The sequence below is a fragment of the Lactuca sativa genome, chromosome 6 (genome assembly GCF_002870075.4).
Source record: "Lactuca sativa cultivar Salinas chromosome 6, Lsat_Salinas_v11, whole genome shotgun sequence".
Lineage (NCBI taxonomy): Eukaryota > Viridiplantae > Streptophyta > Magnoliopsida > Asterales > Asteraceae > Lactuca > Lactuca sativa.
The window spans coordinates 154,242,543-154,260,991 of record NC_056628.2 but is presented as its reverse complement, the minus strand read 5'-3'; the positions used below and the strand labels follow the sequence as shown (position 1 = coordinate 154,260,991).

At 34.4% G+C, this 18,449-nt stretch overlaps 3 protein-coding genes across 3 annotated transcripts; all 3 read right to left on the bottom strand.

The window, feature by feature from the left end:
* Positions 1–5,352: 5,352 nt before the first annotated feature.
* On the bottom strand, positions 5,353–7,126 carry LOC111901124 (BTB/POZ domain-containing protein At5g41330). The gene has a single exon (XM_023897000.3). It carries the CDS (start codon positions 6,941–6,943, stop codon positions 5,516–5,518), a length of 1,428 nt encoding a protein of 475 aa, XP_023752768.1. The 5' UTR covers positions 6,944–7,126; the 3' UTR covers positions 5,353–5,515.
* Positions 7,127–8,898: 1,772 nt separating this feature from the next.
* LOC111901123 (uncharacterized protein At1g76660) lies at positions 8,899–11,209 on the bottom strand. Its single transcript, XM_023896999.3, has 2 exons — positions 10,940–11,209; positions 8,899–10,413 (listed from the first exon to the last, which is right to left on the bottom strand). The coding sequence occupies exons 1-2, from the start codon at positions 11,033–11,035 to the stop codon at positions 9,346–9,348; spliced, it is 1,164 nt and encodes a 387-aa protein (XP_023752767.1). The 5' UTR covers positions 11,036–11,209; the 3' UTR covers positions 8,899–9,345.
* A 3,470-nt stretch (positions 11,210–14,679) lies between these two features.
* LOC128126900 (uncharacterized) lies at positions 14,680–15,191 on the bottom strand. Its single transcript, XM_052765064.1, has 2 exons — positions 15,030–15,191; positions 14,680–14,895 (listed from the first exon to the last, which is right to left on the bottom strand). Exons 1-2 carry the CDS (start codon positions 15,189–15,191, stop codon positions 14,680–14,682), a joined length of 378 nt encoding a protein of 125 aa, XP_052621024.1.
* Positions 15,192–18,449: the final 3,258 nt, after the last annotated feature.

The window sequence follows — 18,449 nt, the reverse complement described above, 5'->3', positions numbered from 1 at the left end:
GTGATCTTTGCTTTACTTCTTGTTCCTTGTTTGGTTGTGGACTTAGAGTTAGGGTCACTTATTTGAAGGTCTATTTTATCTTGGTTACATATAACAGGTATGCACTACGCCAGTATTGAAGTAACTGGTAGAGATCATCCTATGATTATCTTAAGTAGTACGTCTATTATATGTTTCTTACATCCCTTTTCTCGCTTGGATAACATGGTTGAATTCCATCTCCCTATAGACCCGTACTTTCCCAATCAAGGAGTCGAAGGATGGCTCGAAGCTGAACCCAAGAATGAGAACCCAATGGAACCAGCAGAAGAAGAGCCCGAGGAGAGTTCTGAGGAAGAGAACGAGGAGGAAGTCCAAGAAGAATCAGACTCAGAACCCGAGGTCTATAATCCAACCCAAGTTGCTGAAAATCCTAACCCTCGTCCGGCTTTTCAAGGCCCAACACCTTTGTGAGCAGTGAACTTGGGTAGGTGGAGCCTAGAACATGGACAACCACCTCCCTAAAACAGATATCAGAGTTACTACAACCTGAATGAGGGAGGCTCAGTAGACAGAGTCCTTCCTATTATGGTTCGTCGTGTTCCTTGCAATGATGAGCAGGGAAGAGCGAACTTTGACCAAGTCATGGAGATTCATTCCAACTCCGGAGTCAACATAGTTCGTCTTCGTCATCTGACTGATGACCAGGACTTTGAAAGGTCTCGTATTGACGCCCTACAGGTGGAGCTGAATGCCTGTCGATCTGAAACTAGGGATCTTCGTCAGAACCAGGTGGTACTGCAAAGACGTGTTTGGGAAACGGAACAGCAAACTGGCTGAAGCCAGGGCTGAATCAAGTACCAACCAGAACAACTCCCCTTGCGAGTAGAGCCTACTCTTCTCTCTCTCTCTCTCTCTCTCTCTCTCTATATATATATATATATATATATATATATATATATATATATAATTTAGGTCTATGTATAGACTCTAGTATTAATTCCCTGTTTATGTTAAGACCTTGAACTTTCAGTCTGTTAGGTCTTAGTGCTGTCAAATTTTCTCATTTTTGGTTTGATGTAAGACCTACTCCAAGGTCATTTTTCCCGAACTTGTTACATCTTTAATGCCAATGATATTGAAAGACATCTAATCTCATGGGAAATCTTTATCCAAATGCTTTCATCCTTCTATTGTTAGATCTCTATTGCAAGTACACTCTCATCTATTTGTTGAACTATGACGAGTTAGTTCATGGATCACTCTCATTATTCTCACTATTGAACGCTTACTATCGTATTCATCTTTGTAAACTTTTAGTTGAGCGATGCCTCCACGTAGAGTAACAAGACGCAATCCCCTGATAACTCCAACTCAACAACCACCTCCTCCACGTAGAGTAACAAGACGCAATCCCCTGGTATCAGAGCATTGTTTATAGTGAATTGAGTATATCAACCTATAAACGATGTACAACTATAAACACATCAAGATTAAAATACTCTGACCAAGAGTTTATACTTTTTAAATAATAAAATATTTAACTAAAGTATACATACATGCATTCAGACTAGGATTAGTGTCATACTAGAACAGAACAAAAGTATTGTGGTTGTTGGACATCACAAGTAGGCTTGGGGACATATAATTAGATCTGGGAGTGATATAGCTTGATCAACTATATCGTTCCGAGAAGTGATTAGCATGTGCCTAGGAATGGTTGTGGTATTGCAGCAAGTCTAAAAACTTACCAACTCTACTACAATGAAAACTTTAGAACATAACATAAACTTAAAATACTATAGGAGTATTTTGTGATACTATAATTACTTATTTGAGAACTAAAAGGTCTTTATTAGTAGGTCAATAGTTGCTAAGTGGATACGTTAAGGTTATATGTGACTAGGGTGTCACAGACTTAGAATCTGTGATCTTTGCTTTACTTCATGTTCTTGTTTGGTTGTGGACTTAGAGTTAGGGTCACTTATTCGAAGGTCTATTCTATCTTGGTTACATATGACTAGTATGCATATAGAAGACATGAAGGTTAAACAGAGGTAAGTTTTTTTAGTTTAATATGCATATATTAATTATGGAGATGTGTTATTGATTTGTAGTTTTTTTGCCTTAAATAGATTGTGGGGGGTTACTCCTTGTGGTTATCAAAAGTATGAGGTTAGATTCACTGATTTTGCATATGGAGTGGATCTAATTACAAAGAAGTGTGCCTATAGAATATGGCAACTTACAGGGATACCATGCTTACATTGAGTGGCTGCAATCTCTTACCTAAATCAGGATGTAGAGACATATGTGTTCTAATCCTACACTAAAGAAGCTTACCTAATATGATACAAATATTACATTAATCCTCTCAATGGTAGTGATACGTAGCCAGATGTTCCCTACCACAAGCATTTGCCTCCCAAAAGAAGAAGATTACCTAGTAGGACACCAATGAAAAAGAATATGGATGCAATTGAAAGAGGGATGAGTAGACCAAGTAGAAAAACGGTCACACGAAAGAGAGCCCTGATAAGGTGTGGTATTTGTAAGGAACTAGGTCATAACAAGAAAAAGTGTCCATCTAAACCAACAAAGCAATACATCAGGTAATTTTTTTTAAACGTTACATCATTTGAACAAAGAATTGATAGTTTAATTTTTCTTTGCAATACCAAGTTCATCCAGGGGCGGTGGAGCATGTCCAAGTTCATCCAGACCACCACCGCCACCTACAACCCAACCACCTCCTCCACTTCCACCACCACCACCTGCAATTCCTGTGCCAAGAAGAAGGGCCCCAGTTAGTAGAAGTGGAAGGAGAAAATATTTTGAACGGATCATCAAATAAGCATTGAGGAGGAAGATACATGGGGTTGGGAGCAATGCAGAGAACCGTTCAATTATTGATTAAGTTTAGGTAGTGGGTGGGTGGGAATATCTGTTGTGATTCGGTTGTGATGTAAAGACAAAGTAGCAGTCTTTTTATTATGCTTTTCTATGAACTGACAAGTGGGTGTGTGGGCACATGGTGGCCCTTCTTTTGTGTATGAGAGAATCTTTTGTGTTACCTAGAAACTACTTTTGTGTATGTAGACACAAACTTATTTAATTTCGAATAGTAATGGAGTATTTTCAATGAATCAAGCCACCACATTCAATTACTTCTTTGTTATATGTATGTACTATTGTCTCAGTGATTCCATTCCAGTCAAAATTACTTCTTTGTATTCATTACAATCAAAGAATTAAATCATATATGTATGCATTGTTATATGTATGCTTCCATTTATTCATTGTTATTGATTTCATTCCATTCAAACTTGAAGTTAAGATAATGATTCCATTCCATTCAAACATCTTTCAACACATCATTTCATCATATACACGATGATCAAAAAAGAAATCCTATGGTAAACTTATATATTTTTTCCTTCATTGCAATGTCATGAGAGTACTTTTCCTTCTTCATTTGCTCCATGTCTTCCTTCACCTTCTCTATTTCGGTTTTTAATGCTACTAATTCAGGAGGAAGCACATACGTCCCTCTTTTAATAACATTAGCCCTACATGCCACGTAGGATCAAACTGACACATAGGATAGACAAAACCATTGAAACCAGCAAAAAGCAGTCTGAAGGGGGAAACTTACACAATTCAACAAGTTAAAGGGTTAATAGAGCATGAAAAAAATTTAGTGACCAAATGTGACCAATCGCAAAAGTATGTTACCCTCTTAAATCATTTTCCCAAGATCTAAATGTTGATTTGAAATGGGATAAGAGTCTAAGATGGGCGATATGTACAAATAGAGAATTCCTTTACAACCCAAAATAATTACAAAAAAACATATGCAACCAATGAACTGGTAACAAGGCACACACGAATACCGTTTAATCTACAACTATTATGAATTTTTCATTTAACATATTATATATATATATATATATATATATATATATATATATAAACACTATTTTCAAATTGAGCCCTCAACTTTTATGGGGCCTGGGCCATTGCCCAGCCTACCCCACCCCTTGGGTCAGACCAGATTATAAGACGATGGATGTATGTTATTATAGTTTCACCGACATTTGGCAAACCTGAATTTCTAACTTTACATATAGAACCTAAAAAAATAAGATAAGATTAATGTTAGAAAAAAGAAGATGTAAGATTATTTGAGGTTATACTAGTCCATAATGTTAGAAAAAACGGGATACATATAAACTTGGATCAATGAGAGTTGTGAAACACTTTCAGATTAAAGCATTTCGAGGGTACACTCAAAATCTCTAAACGGATGAAACTCACTGTTTTTCTAGATTGGAGAATGAAGAAGATGTTATGAAATCTGTACCCAAAATGAATCTGAAATTGATCATATAACAGAAACTAACTTCCTGTCCTAAAACTGTCATATGGTAGTTACATGAAAACAACTTCATGTCCAAAAACGGTCATATTACCTGTCAAAAACTAACATAAAACTGAATCTATAAATGGATCACAAAACTGGATGTTTTTACAAAAAAATACGAATTTATGAGACATTTTTTATATAGTAACATAACTCATATGAAAAATTTCCGCACTAAACTGGCAGCTCGACCCCGGCCAGGGGCTCTGCCCCTTGGACCCCATCAGGGGCTGCCGCCCCTTTCACCCCGCGCCCAGGGGTGCTGCCCCCGGACCCCCATCAGTTCAGGGGCTTCGCCCCTAAATAGTAGTATACTTTCAACAATGACAAAATCAAACAAATGTGCACTCCGCACCATACTAATTTGTTCGATAATCGTCAAAGTGACATTGATCAACAAATTAACCCCAATACACTTGAATAATATTAGTGATATAAAATCACCAACACATAAAACCAGAGGGAATTGTGTCATGTCTTTTGCAGTGTTCATTAGTTTTTTGGAAGTCACGTCACTACAACATCAATTTTGTCATACTAGAGGTTCAACATGTCATTTAAAGAGGAGGGTTGCCAACTTGCCGTGGAAGTATTTTTGTTTTTGAAAACCTTAATACACGTGGAAGTATTTTTGTTTTTTGAAAACCTTAATACACATACAAACGCAAATGTTTTTCTCTCTCCTCTTCAAGACAATAGGAAAAACTGTGTTTTTGCAACATGTTAAGGTGTGTGTATGGGTGTGGGTGGTGAAGGAGGGGTGTTGGGGGTGTATATAATGATAATGCTCCCGACTCCCTTCGGCCTAATAACCAAGCCATTGTGATTTGTGAGTATTCGAGCATTATCCATCAGACTTTTTCAGCAAAATAATCAAATATGATAACATAATGATAATGCTCTATGCGATTATCTGGTCCATTTCATACTTTTTTATCGCCCATTCCATATAATCAAACCTAATCATTCAATTAAAAATGTACTCAAAATACAAAAGATTACAATCAACACTAGTTTTATTTGTAGTGATCAAACAAGAATCAAAGAATCAATATAACACAAAACCACTTTACAAATGAACAAAACATTAATCATATAAATCACTTCAAAAAATCAAAATCTTTTCCCTGAACTTTGCCAAACTTCAACACATTGTTGATCTTTCCTCGTCACAAACATCTTGTTTCCTCCAAATCCTACATTCGTGATCCTATTTCCACCCAAATCCTTCACTCTCCCTAAAACATTCTTCCTAAAAATTCGATCTTTTTCATTGTTCAAAGAACCCATCAAAACCTCCGACCATAACTCCAATTCCCCTTTCTTACCACAAAAAACTTGATTCCCATGGCTTTCAATCTTACACCCAAACCCTTCTTTCTTGCCATTGTTAACTTTTCGAGTGTCACCAAGACAATTCCATGAGTTATTAGATCCCAAATTTCTTAAATCAATGTAAGAAACCTCCCCTGAGTTTACACCAATCTTGAAAACAGCCAAAAGGGCATCAGAAACTGTTATATCCGAAAAACAATCAACATTTTCTTTAATTTCCCAAACTGCCCTCCCAGATCTTATGTCCCAAAACTTTATGTTTCCTGAAACCCCAAAAGGACCACTATGAGACCCAGAAGCCATTAACAGATTAACACTAGGAACCCAATTCAATTTTGTAGATGGGATTGCGGAATCAAGATCAGCACCAAAGATTTCATTACGGGCAATTTCTGAAACAAGTTTGAAATCATCTTTAAGATCATAAACCATGATTGAGTTTGAATTTCTTCGACCTGATTCGAAGCTAGTGAACAAGAATTCAGGGGAAATACCAATTGCTTGAACAGTTGAGCTGGATTTCGTAACATTTTCCCAATTTAGAGTTTGTCTAACGAAACCCAAATCGAGATCAAGAATCTGCAACCCAGAAAAATCTGTAGCGCCAGCTGCTACGATATTTGGGGATAAAGCTAATAAAGAATCGATAGCTGTGAAATTGGTCAAAGTTGTTGACTTTTTTTGTAAAGACCAATCAAAAGATGTGATTTTGCTACCATGGGAAACATGAAGTGACCCGTTTGGTGTTGTTGCAATCGCAGAAGGTGAGTCTCTACCACTCAGAGGCAAAATTATTGATTTTTCGAGGTCGAAAGGTTCAAATTGAGATGGGTTTGATTGTGATTCAACTAGAAGATCATTAATTCCGTAAAACTTTGCTTCGAATATGATATCTTGAATGTCGAATGCTTTTGCTTTTGATGGAAGATTACCTGTTCTTAATAACGAAAGAAGAATCGAGAACAGTTCAGGGTCTCTATCAATAAAAGGGACGCCATTATTGTCTTGATCACATGAATCAAAGAGATTAGAGAAAAGGGTCTTAGAGCCAGCTAGGGTTAGGGTTTGTTTGGTGGTTTGAAAGAGTTGACCACCCACATCAATGGTGATGGCATTGGTGGAGGGTTGGTGGTTTGTTTGGTTGAATTTGTTGTGATTGAGCGAAAACCCATTTGATATAGGGGTAGATTGTGAGAAAGGAGGCATTTTTTCAAGATTGAGGAAGCGGTTTGATTTCTGTTGAAGAATTGAGAGGGAAGATTTGGGGTTTGAGAAGAAAGAATGTGTAATGATTGGGAAAAGGGATTAGTTTTGTAGAGGAGGGATAACGGTGGTCAACAGAGATGGCTGGTAGTTTGTTTTAGAAGAAAGACGAGCTGGACGAAAGATACTTGGAGATTTTTGTAAAGTTTTTTAGTTGGTGTTTGGATGCATGTGTTGTAATTGATTATTTAAATTTTTTGTAATTGATTATTTAAATTTGTAGTGGTTGATAACTAATTATTTAAATGAATCTCAATTATTTATTTTTCATTTTGAATTAAGACTGCTTGATATGTTTCTTATAGAATATGGTAAGAGGTTGGTTTAGTCTTATTCGATCGGATTGAAATTGTTTGATATTCTAATTAGAAGCTTCGGTCAGATTCAAACTATCTGATACTCTAATAAGAAGACTCTTATTCGGTTATATTATTTATGATATGTATTTTTATTGTTATGATAAAAGGTTGTGTTTAGTTTTGACTCAAGTATTCAATTTGATCTCAAAAACTATCAAACAATCATTTAGTACAACCTAAATGATAATGTTCATTGTTAGAGTTTTCGAACAAAAGGAAGAAAATAAAGTAGTCTAAAGTACTTATACAACCGAATTGACCCAATTTGTTAAATAATCAAAACATAATATGAAATCACATGAAAGAGAAAAGACATTTCACCAAAAAGGTTTGAAGAAAATTTTGGAAGATGTTGCGGTTTTTACATGTTTTGAGGATATTTCATATTTCATTACACAAAGCCACAAACTCGTTGCTAGAATAGGTTTGTGAAAAATGTATTCGAGAGAATTTGGGAAGCGTGTTAACGGTTTGCAAACAATTGTCACGAAACAACAAAAAAAGATGGATTAAAGTATTAAGGACCATTTTGCAAATCATAAAAATCCTTATTCGCAAACGACATGCTCATTTTGTAATAAATGTTGAAAAAGATGGACAAATGATGATATCACATCCTCCATTTGACCTAATGTTATGATTAGCCTTTTCAAATTAGTTAAACTTTACATTTAAAACGGATAGTTGTGACTTTATCTCGTAATAGTCATTTCAACTATACATAAACGCCATCATCTTTTCATTATAATGGTCTTTACATATGTATTTCTAACAAATTATCCAAGATATATAGCAAATGTCAAAATACAGGTCGAATAACGAATCAAAACATATATTTTTAGTACCCAATGAAACAGGTAAGTCATATATGTTACAAAGATGACCTGTAACAAGTTAGCATGGTCAAACCAAACTTAACCATGGTTGAGTAAGAATTTTGACTTTGACAAGAATAATGGCCACTCATGCACACTTAGAGCATGCTTCTTTTTATATTTTCTTGCGAATATCTCTGCAAATTCTGACCTAAGTTTGACAACAAAGATAAACCATCCCAAGATTCCATTATTCATGATCATTCACCAGCCAATATTATAGAAAATTCCACACGATTGGTCAAACACCAATAGGATCATATCTAATTCAACAAACATATACATGTTTTTAACATAAAAGTTAAAAGTGGAAATCATAATCACCTTTAAGAAACCAATTATAGAGCAAAGGAGATGATTTATATATAATAATTTTTGGTTATACATAATAATTTATATTTTAAACAACTATATAATATATTGTATAATCTTTTAAAACATAAATTATTATGTATGATAAAAAAAAATATTGTATATGGATACTCGAGTTAATGGGGCATCCCCAATTCCCAAAAGATCTTTTAACTATGTATCATAACATCTAATCATATACACAAAATCTTATAAATACAATTATACAAGAGAAGATTTTTATACTATACAGAATGCATCATAACTTACACTTTCTACTCACTATTCTAATACATGTAAGAATACCAACACCTACGACTTCAAACATTCATAACTTTCAAACCACTTTCAAACCGAACAAAGTCACATTAATATATGAAATTAGTAAATATCATGAATAGAAGGAAAACCATTTCTGTAATTATCATGTTCATATGACTAAACTCACTGTGAAGGTTATCAATGTTTGCTCAATGAGCTACAACAGTCATGTCCGAGCTCACAGGTTTTAATCTTGAACCGGAGCCGAGTTTCCCTACTACCCGCAAAAAAAAAAAAAAAAAAAAAAAAAAAAAAACATATTTATTTTACATATATATATATATGGTAAAGTAAAGTTCCAACTTCCATGCCACTTTTTAGGCAGAAAAAAGAGTTCTTTTCTGTGTAGGAACACCAACCCCAAAAGGGTCATTGACTATCTAATTCTTGATTCTTGATTTCTTGGTTTCTTGGTTTCTTGTCGGGTGGTGTCCAATCATTAGCTGACACCTGGCTGCATCATCGGGAAGAAAGACCAGTTCTTGATTGACCCGTTTTCCCTTCCAAGAACTTTCTCATTGGTCCACCAATCCGATTCGGCTCCATCCGTACTATCAAAGTTGAACTCTTTAACAGATCCAAGCGTTGTATTTGATCTATGCCTCTGATGTTTTGCCATGTCATCGCCATGCGAATCCCGTCCATTTGCCACGTCAGCACACCGTCTCCTCTCCACACATCTCACAACTTGTTCCGGAGTAACCTCAAACGAAACCCTATGATCAACTAAATGTTGTTGATCTTCGTTTCTTGTTCCATAAGATGGTCCCATACTCGTGAGCAGGAAACCCTCGCGAGACCTGGGACCCACGGGATCCGGAGTAAGAGCCTCGGATCCCTGTCTTGATTCCCATTGACAAGGATAAACCTTGCCATGAAGGAAGTAGGGCCCGCCAGGGCCCCGAGTAAAGTCTCCGTCCGGAAACGGAGACGAGTTGCCGGAATTTGAGATTCCGGAGCTCGGTGATATCAGATTACCCATCGGGCTTCCGGGGTATAACTGATAAGATTGAAACTCATACGGTATAACATCGTTTTGGTTACTAGATCCGAGAAGCCGGGCATACGGAACTTCCGGCGAGGATGGGGTGGTCAGGTGGACGGATTCCGGCGGCGGTGTGAACGGCGCGGTGGATGGCTCGGTGGTGTAAGTGGAGAAAACGGGCGGTGACACCAGCTGGGTTTCGTGTGCGTATGGTCCAATGGCAAAAATGTTGGCTGGGCCGCCAGGTGAGTACATGCTGGCGGACACAGAGGTGAAGGAAAGGAAGCCGCCAGGGGAGTGGGTGGCAGACGGTGGTTCTGATTGGAGGAAGGATGCCGGAGATGAAGGAGGAGCAATGAACGGAAGGACTATTGATGATGGTTGTGACATGTGTGTGGTGGTCGGAGGTTCTGTTCTTGAGGAATTAGGCTCTGGAACAAGAACTGCGTGTCCAATTCTTTTGCTTTGCTTTTGAGATCCGAAACACCATGAAATGTTCCAACATCTTCCCCATCTTCTTTTCTGTATTAAGTCAAAAATTAAACACCTTTGAATCAAACAGAGGAACCACAGAATGTTTTGATATTTCTGATCAAAATCAACATTTTTTTTATCTAATACTGATTCATTCAGTCTTCCAGATTGTAAACTTTCTGTATTTCTCTATAATGATGGTAATTTTTAAGCATAAAAATACATTAATACTCAGAAAAATTCCAGTTAAAAACCAAAAAGAATCGGCTTTATTTGTTAACTAAAACTCGGAATACAAGAACAAATCACCTTAGCAATAAACAGCATATACATACATAATATACGAGCTAATAGTATAATTACATATATACCCTTTGCTATGATTGACACCCTTAGCTATGATTGACATGTATCAAGATCTATAGCTATGGAAATGATCAAACAACGAATCCCAGATCTTAAATTTTAAAGAAAACATAAACCCGTGAAACAATTTCATCAAGAAGGAAAACCCATCAAATAACTGATTCAAAATAGCAGAATCGAATCAAAAAGATTGAATTTTTGTTTTCACCTGAACTGAAGAAGATTGAGTTGCTCTATTCTCCGCCGACTGGATCGCCGTCGCGGCGGCGTTAATGGTCACCATGGTATCATTCACACCTCTCATCTTCCAAATCAAGGTACCAAATAAAAATCAATCTCTCTCTCTAGATGATTTTCTCTCTTTCTCTCTCTAAAAGTATGTATGATGCTCTATATCACGTTTGAGGTCAAACACGGCAATGACTTGAAGATTTTCTATAATTATTTGTATGTAAAAGTAAAATATTATTGGAAATATAAGCTAAAAAGTCTAAAAGGTGCTTTCGTATATATAGGGTTGCGCATTGTGAAATTACATAGATACCCCTTTTTTATTTCATGAATTGGTAATTTAATAGATGCACCTGAATTTCACTTGCCTCATTGAATGATTCACCTTATTTACTTTGCATTTAAAAAGCTCACACCAAATGGGCATTGTTCCTGCCATTATTAAACCTTAGCTTGCCAATGGCATGAATGTGGGCTGGCTTATTGTTGTGGAGTTATTGTGAGGGTATAAATGTAAATTGATGCAAGAAATTTTTAAAAAATGATTGTGGATGAATTAGATGTTCATACTTCATAGTTGATATATGAATTTGAATGTTGGGTTATTATCTTTGGGCATTTTGATGTACTAATATATAAGTATTGTTAGAAGCATTTGTATTGACATAATTTATTCTTATAACAAGATTCTTTATCATATCGACTTAAGGGAACTTAATGTCTTGTAAGATAATTTTAAAAAAAAAATCTTTATTTTTTCGAAATATAAACTTACAAAGAACTGGTATCCAATTTACTCTTAATTTATTGTAAGAAAATAATTAGTGATATCGAAATATTTAAGAAAATTATATTTTTCTAACGCAAGCATAGCAAAAAAGCCAACAAAAAACTGGACATCAATATAAAAAAATACAAAGTTAAGAGTAGTAACAACCAAGACAAACCCAAGCTAAAACAATAAGAAAACTATAGTAAAATATAAACGTATATAAAATATGGTAAAAATTATTTTAATTTATGAATATGTAAAAAGGTTACAAATGCAAAACCAAAAAATTATAAAAGTAATTTTTTATAAAATACTATAAAACCTCTTGTTACATATTTTGTTCAAAATAAGAAATATACACAATCCATGTGAAGATGGTGTTTTGCATCAACAGTTTAGGTTTGAATTTAATTGCTCAGGTAATTTAAAAGAAATTGACCCACCTTTTTTCGTTAATAAGGTTAGATGTTCTTTCTCTTCAATTATTTGGGTTTTGTGGGTTATTATGAAGAGGATAAATTAGTCATTTCAAAAGAACATGACCCTGTTTTGAAGCAAGAATGATAGCAATTAAATATTTATTTAACAAATCTTTAATATTAAAATAAAGAGGATTCTTTATAAAGTTGGAGTATAATAATGATGTGCACGTGTGTCCATCCACTTCTTTTATGGCTTTTCTCCCCTGCCTCCCTCCACCCTCTCTAGGTACCAAGTGGGTCCTACCCTTAAAATATTCTGACCATTTTACCCTTCCAAAGTATATTTACTTTATTCACCCTTTTTAAACTATTTTACTTAAAAGTTTAGTCGTAAGCCAAATAGTTGTTTTGGGAAAAATACCAAATTGTATCCTTTAATTTGTATTACGGAGAACTAAGTTAAAAAGATTACCATTTAAAAAGGTTTATATTATAAGTCTACACAAAAGTTAAAATTCAGAAATTCTTTTATTGAAACTAAACTTATTTGTGTTGGTCGGTCGTTGATAAACTAAACTTAACTTAGATTATAAAATTTTACGTTGAAAATTTATTTAATAGTTGAAAAATTAGCTTATTAATTAACAGTATTTGATAAAAACTAATTGATAAGGTTCTATATACTTTTTAAAAGTTATTTCAAAATAGTTTATCAAAACTAGCTTACAAAATAAATAAGTTACTTTTTTGTTTTACTAAACAACAAATTACAATAAACTAGTTTATAAGGTAGTTTATTTTTATTAAAGATTTAATATTAACTTTGAAAATATGTTTTTTTTTAATATGAATCAACTAAAACTATGCTTTTACATGTAATTTTTCCATGTACGAATGTCAAACATATATTATTGTTTGAATGTTTGTAGTAGTTGTTTGTATTTAATATTTTTTTCAGTATAGCATTAATTTATGTTTGATCAAACTTTATTTTAAACGATATATTTAGTTATACAAAATAATGATTTATTTAATGAATCAGCCACTTCAAGTTGCATGTTGTTTTCTCAAAGAGATATGCATTTTCAAAGAAACCAGTTTCAGTGTAACGGTCTATTATTTGCCGAATTATGGAAACCTAGTCTCCATGGCATTGGCCTTTTTCAGCCGCCTATGAAATTGAAAGATCATACAACTTGTTTAACTATTTTTTATAAATGTATATCATAAAATAATCAAATTAAAAAATATCTAAATAATTATAAAGTTCAACATTGCATTTTTTAACTTTATTATTATTATTATTATTATTGAAGTTAATAATTGTTTCCTCGCTATTTCAAGTTGTGTGACCTTCACGATCACAAGTTCAAAATTTTCATTCACTTGTTTTCCTTTTTGTTTGTAAATAGCTTTTCATACAAAGAAAAATTATGAAAATAGAAGAAAAACGTAAAAAAATATTTTTATTTGAATGATTTGTAGTAAGGTCTACGTATTTATATATCTTATTTTTAAGTAAAAAAATGATGAAAACTCCTAAAAAAGAATATTTCGAAAATCATAAACCATGAAGAATATATCTATTAATTTTTAGCATGTTACTAATCTTCTGTTCGTAAAATTTGTTAGGTTGTTTGCGTTCGATATATCATCAAACCAAGAGAAATGAAGACAACTATTGAAGTATTCATGTCTACTAAATGAAACATGTAGCATCTTTGTGGCCACCACCCACCAAAGTTGAAGTCAGATATGAGATGTTCATTGGAATCCTTCACCCAGTTGTGTTGTTGAAGGGACACAACATTAGTAGATAGAACATCGGGTGAAAGGTCCCTATTATGCATTATCTAGATGTCGAGTTTTTTTTTCCAATGTTTAGATGCAAAGAAGATGTTAAATGAAGCATATTCCTTACAAACACCCATGAATGGTTATCTACACTTTTTGGTTTGATATTTTGATAATAACTTGGGTGGAGTGTGTCTGAAACTAATCTTTTACGGAAGTTATTCGACTAAAGAGGTAGATATTTATTTCTAGTTTTCGAAATAACATGGTAGATGATTAGGAAATATATCCCTTGTATTAGTCATAAAAGTTCTCTTTGTTCTTAATACTTGTTCTAGATGCATCATCAATTCTAAAGGGTTGCAACAAGGGTTGCCCTAGAGCCTGAAACCTTTAGAGATCAAATGGAATTTCCCGAGCTTTTGAAAAGTCTCACATTGGCTCTCTCGTGGCTACGTGTGGAGTCTAAACTAATGAATATGAGTTTTAACATTTATAATCAAACAATGGGCCCAATTACCAATAAATCTCTTCACATTTCAAGCTACAACTCATATCGTTTGGTTCGCTGAAATCCACTGGAATTAGAAGGAATTGGAATTTAATTCTATCACTTTCTTTTGTTTGGTTCAAGCTTTCAAAATGAATTGGATTCCATAATAAGTTAAATTTTCCTTCCAATAAGAGAAAATAAATTTCATTCAAAAACTTAAGGAATTAAAATTTCTTTCAAGTGAAAATGTTGAATGTTACCATATTACCCATTTTACTTTTAACACTACATATGAAAACCTCTTTGTCTCCACCACCACCTCCACCGCCACGCACCATCACCACTACCGTTACCTCTGCTACCACTACCACCCTCCACCCACTAGCACCGTTACCTCTACCACCATCGATCACTGTCGCCGCTATCACCACCTCTGCCACAACCACCACCACCTTCACTACCATACATCATTGTCGTCACCACCCGCTATACACCACCTCTACCACCGTCGTCACCACCCGCTACACACCACCTATACCACCAAACTACATTCCACCTCCACCACCACTCACCACCGCAACCATACCACACGGCCACCATCACCTCCGCCACCACCACCAACACCTTTGCCACCACCTTCATCACCACCACTGTTACTACCAACATTGCCACCTCCACCACTACACCACCCATCACCTCCGCCACTACTCATGACCACCACCATCACAATTACTACCGTTACCACCATCATCACCTTCGCTACTACCCACCATCACCTTTGTTGTCATCATCATCGTTATTGTCACCGTCAACATCACTGCCACCATCATCATCACTTACTAATTTTATAATTTATATAATATATTTTTACATATAAGTTATAAAACAAAGTAAAAATATGCAAAAAAAAAAAAAGAAAAAAAAGAAAGAAAGACAATTTTGTCATTGTATATTATTTCAGTTTCATTTTCTACCAACCAAACATAATTTATTGGATTCAAATTTCAATCCTGCCAACCAAACTGAATATGGAATTTGATTGCAATTCCTGACAAATTTCAATTCTCTAACAGATTCTAATTCCTTCAAAAACATTCTGCGAACCAAACGACACCTATTATAAATTAATAAAATTTGCCAAACATTAATTTTAAACATGTGTTTATTAAATTAAAAACCGACACAAAAACATGTCTTTTTATGTGCAATTTTCCGTTTTAAGTCCAATTAAACAACCAACCTCGTCCATATGATGTTTATGTACTCGTATCTAATATTAAATATATCTAAGTTACAAAAATTGAGTGAAAATACATTGTTTTTGTTTGATATCATAATGCAATCATAGGTAGGGCAACAACCGTCTTTATTGGAGAAAAAGGTTCTTTTTCCAAACCAAACTTTTCATCAAGGAGTTCACATAAGGGAATAGCTAAAATTGCTTTATAGTAAGTACTACCTTTTACGATCCTTATAACAAAATTTACCAAAAGGTTAAAGGATTAAAAGCTTTTTGGATATGGATCCCACAAGACCATAACACATCTTTCACCACATAAATCATGTAGGCAACACCATCTTTCAACACATTGATGACGTATACAACACTTTGAGAAGTAGGATAGATTATGGTATTCTTTTTATAAATTATAAAATTCTTAAACAACCTCACAATAAAGCTTATAAAAAAACAAAACTTAACACACTTTGATTTATATAAATAAATTACTATCGATAGAACTGATCATCGAACTGTTGATATTTAGTTATGAAAGATCAAAACATGTTAAACTAGACCCCTAAATTTATAAAAATGTAAAAATTTCTCCACATGGACATTACCATCCTATATTCCTATGTGCCATGTCATGAAGGCAAATTCTTATCTATCTTCATCTAGGTGGTGATCACATGACGGCTATGTGGATTTATAAGAAAATACTATTTTATTATATATATCATTATTATTTAAAGAGTAAATTACAAGAATGGTCACTCTGATTTTGGGCAATATCTTCGTCCATAACTTTTTTTCCATTTGTACGGTACAAGTGGTTTGAATTTGTTTTGGTTTTAGTCACTACTAAATGTAAAAATATCAAATTTCTCTTATTATGTATTTTATTTATTATTATTTATCTATTATTATAAAAATAACATAAATTGAAACAAACTAAAAAATAAAATCAAAACAAAACAAAAAGAAAACTTAAACCTAATCAAAAGATTATAAACACTCTCTTTGTCTATTGTCTCACCGTCGATTCCATATAGCATCGTCGGAGATACCCTCATCCATTCTTTCTCAATCTCTTGTCGAAAACTGTCATCGACAACCAACACCAACATTTACTCTGCATCCTTCTAATGCACATGAATCCCTCCAAAGTCCAACCTTACATCTTCGCTGATTCACCACCATTTGCATCTTGAAGCATCGATGATGTTGGTCGAGCCAACCATCTTCGGAAACCCTCTAACCCCACATTGTCGTCGCCCCTGAAAATCGATAAGAAAGATATCGAGAGATAAGGTTGTGACTTTGATGAATGTTTTATTTTTGTAGTGGTATCATTTTTTTTCTACGGGAATCAATGGCTTGTTGGTATATTGGAGTTGTGTTGATAATTTTGAGCTACATTGATGGTGGTATTTCCATCATCTTCTTCCTTCAAGGTTTATTCATCACTCTAGTTGTGTCTTCTTTCAACTATTTTCTATATAATCATGATCTTCTTCATTCAACATTTATCTATTCTTGGAATCTCTTCTAAGGTGCATCAAAGTTGCCTAAACAAAAAATATTAAATCAAATAGTACAAAGATGATTTCTTTTCCCTATTTAGGGTCGTTTCAATTTGATTTGTAATGAATTCATTCATGTTGTTGATATTGCACCAACCTATGTTATGTCTCTTTGTTTTTCATTGTAGTTCTCCTACGAAAAAAATGATGCATGTTTTATTCAAAAGTGAACATAACATTTGACAAAATCTAATTTGATACACATTGTATACATATGTTATTATAACATTTAATGAAAGTTGATAAAAAAAAAATTAGTTTTTATACAAAAAAAAAAAAAAAAAAAAAAAAAAAAAAAAAAAAACTATATTACGTGTGTGTTATAATCATATGTGAATAAAAAGTGTATTAGATTTTTATTACAACACATTCATGATGAGTCACATAACAAGATAAAGGTGTAGAGAAAGATGGTTCCTTTCGAGGACAAGAGATAGAAGGTTCCTTCGAGGACAGAGTATAGTTCCTACGGGAACGAGAGTACGGTTCCTTTGGGTATAAAGAGTATGATTCTTACGGGAATATAGTAGAGGTTACTTCGGGGACAAGAGTTAGAGGTTCCTTCAGGGGCAAGAGATAGAGATTCATTTATAGAATAGAGTAGAGGGTCCTATAGGGACAAAGAGTATGATTCCTTCGGGAATGAGATTATGTCCCTACGGGGAAAGAGATAGACGATCTATTTTGGGGATGTAGATAAATGGTTCATGTGGGAATCCAGATTGGTATGGTTGTAGAAGATAAAGAAAAGGTTCCTTGAGAGGAACAAGATAAGAGAGTTCTTTGTAAGAACTTAGAAGTAATCCATGAAGGATTAAGAGTAAGGAATATGTGAGGGATTCAAGAATAAGAAGAAAGAGTAAGGAATGTATGAGCGATTCAAGAGTAAGAAAGATTAAGGGTCCACGAGGGATCACAAGAGAGAGAGAGAGAGAGAAAAGAGAGAGAGAGAGAGAGAGAGAGAGAGAGAGAGAGAGAAAGAGAGAGAGAGAGGTAAGATCATATGAGTGTGTGCGGTAATGTAGTGAGAAGTTGTTCCCTTAGAGTAGAGTATATGATGTGATTCTTGGGTCTAGATGAGAATAGAGTGTTGAGGCATTAGAGATGAGAATAAAGAGAGATGAAGAGTAAGTAGAGCATGTGAAGGCATGCTAAGAGTTAGAGCATAGATTAGAGAAGAGACATGTGACTGTTGGGTCTA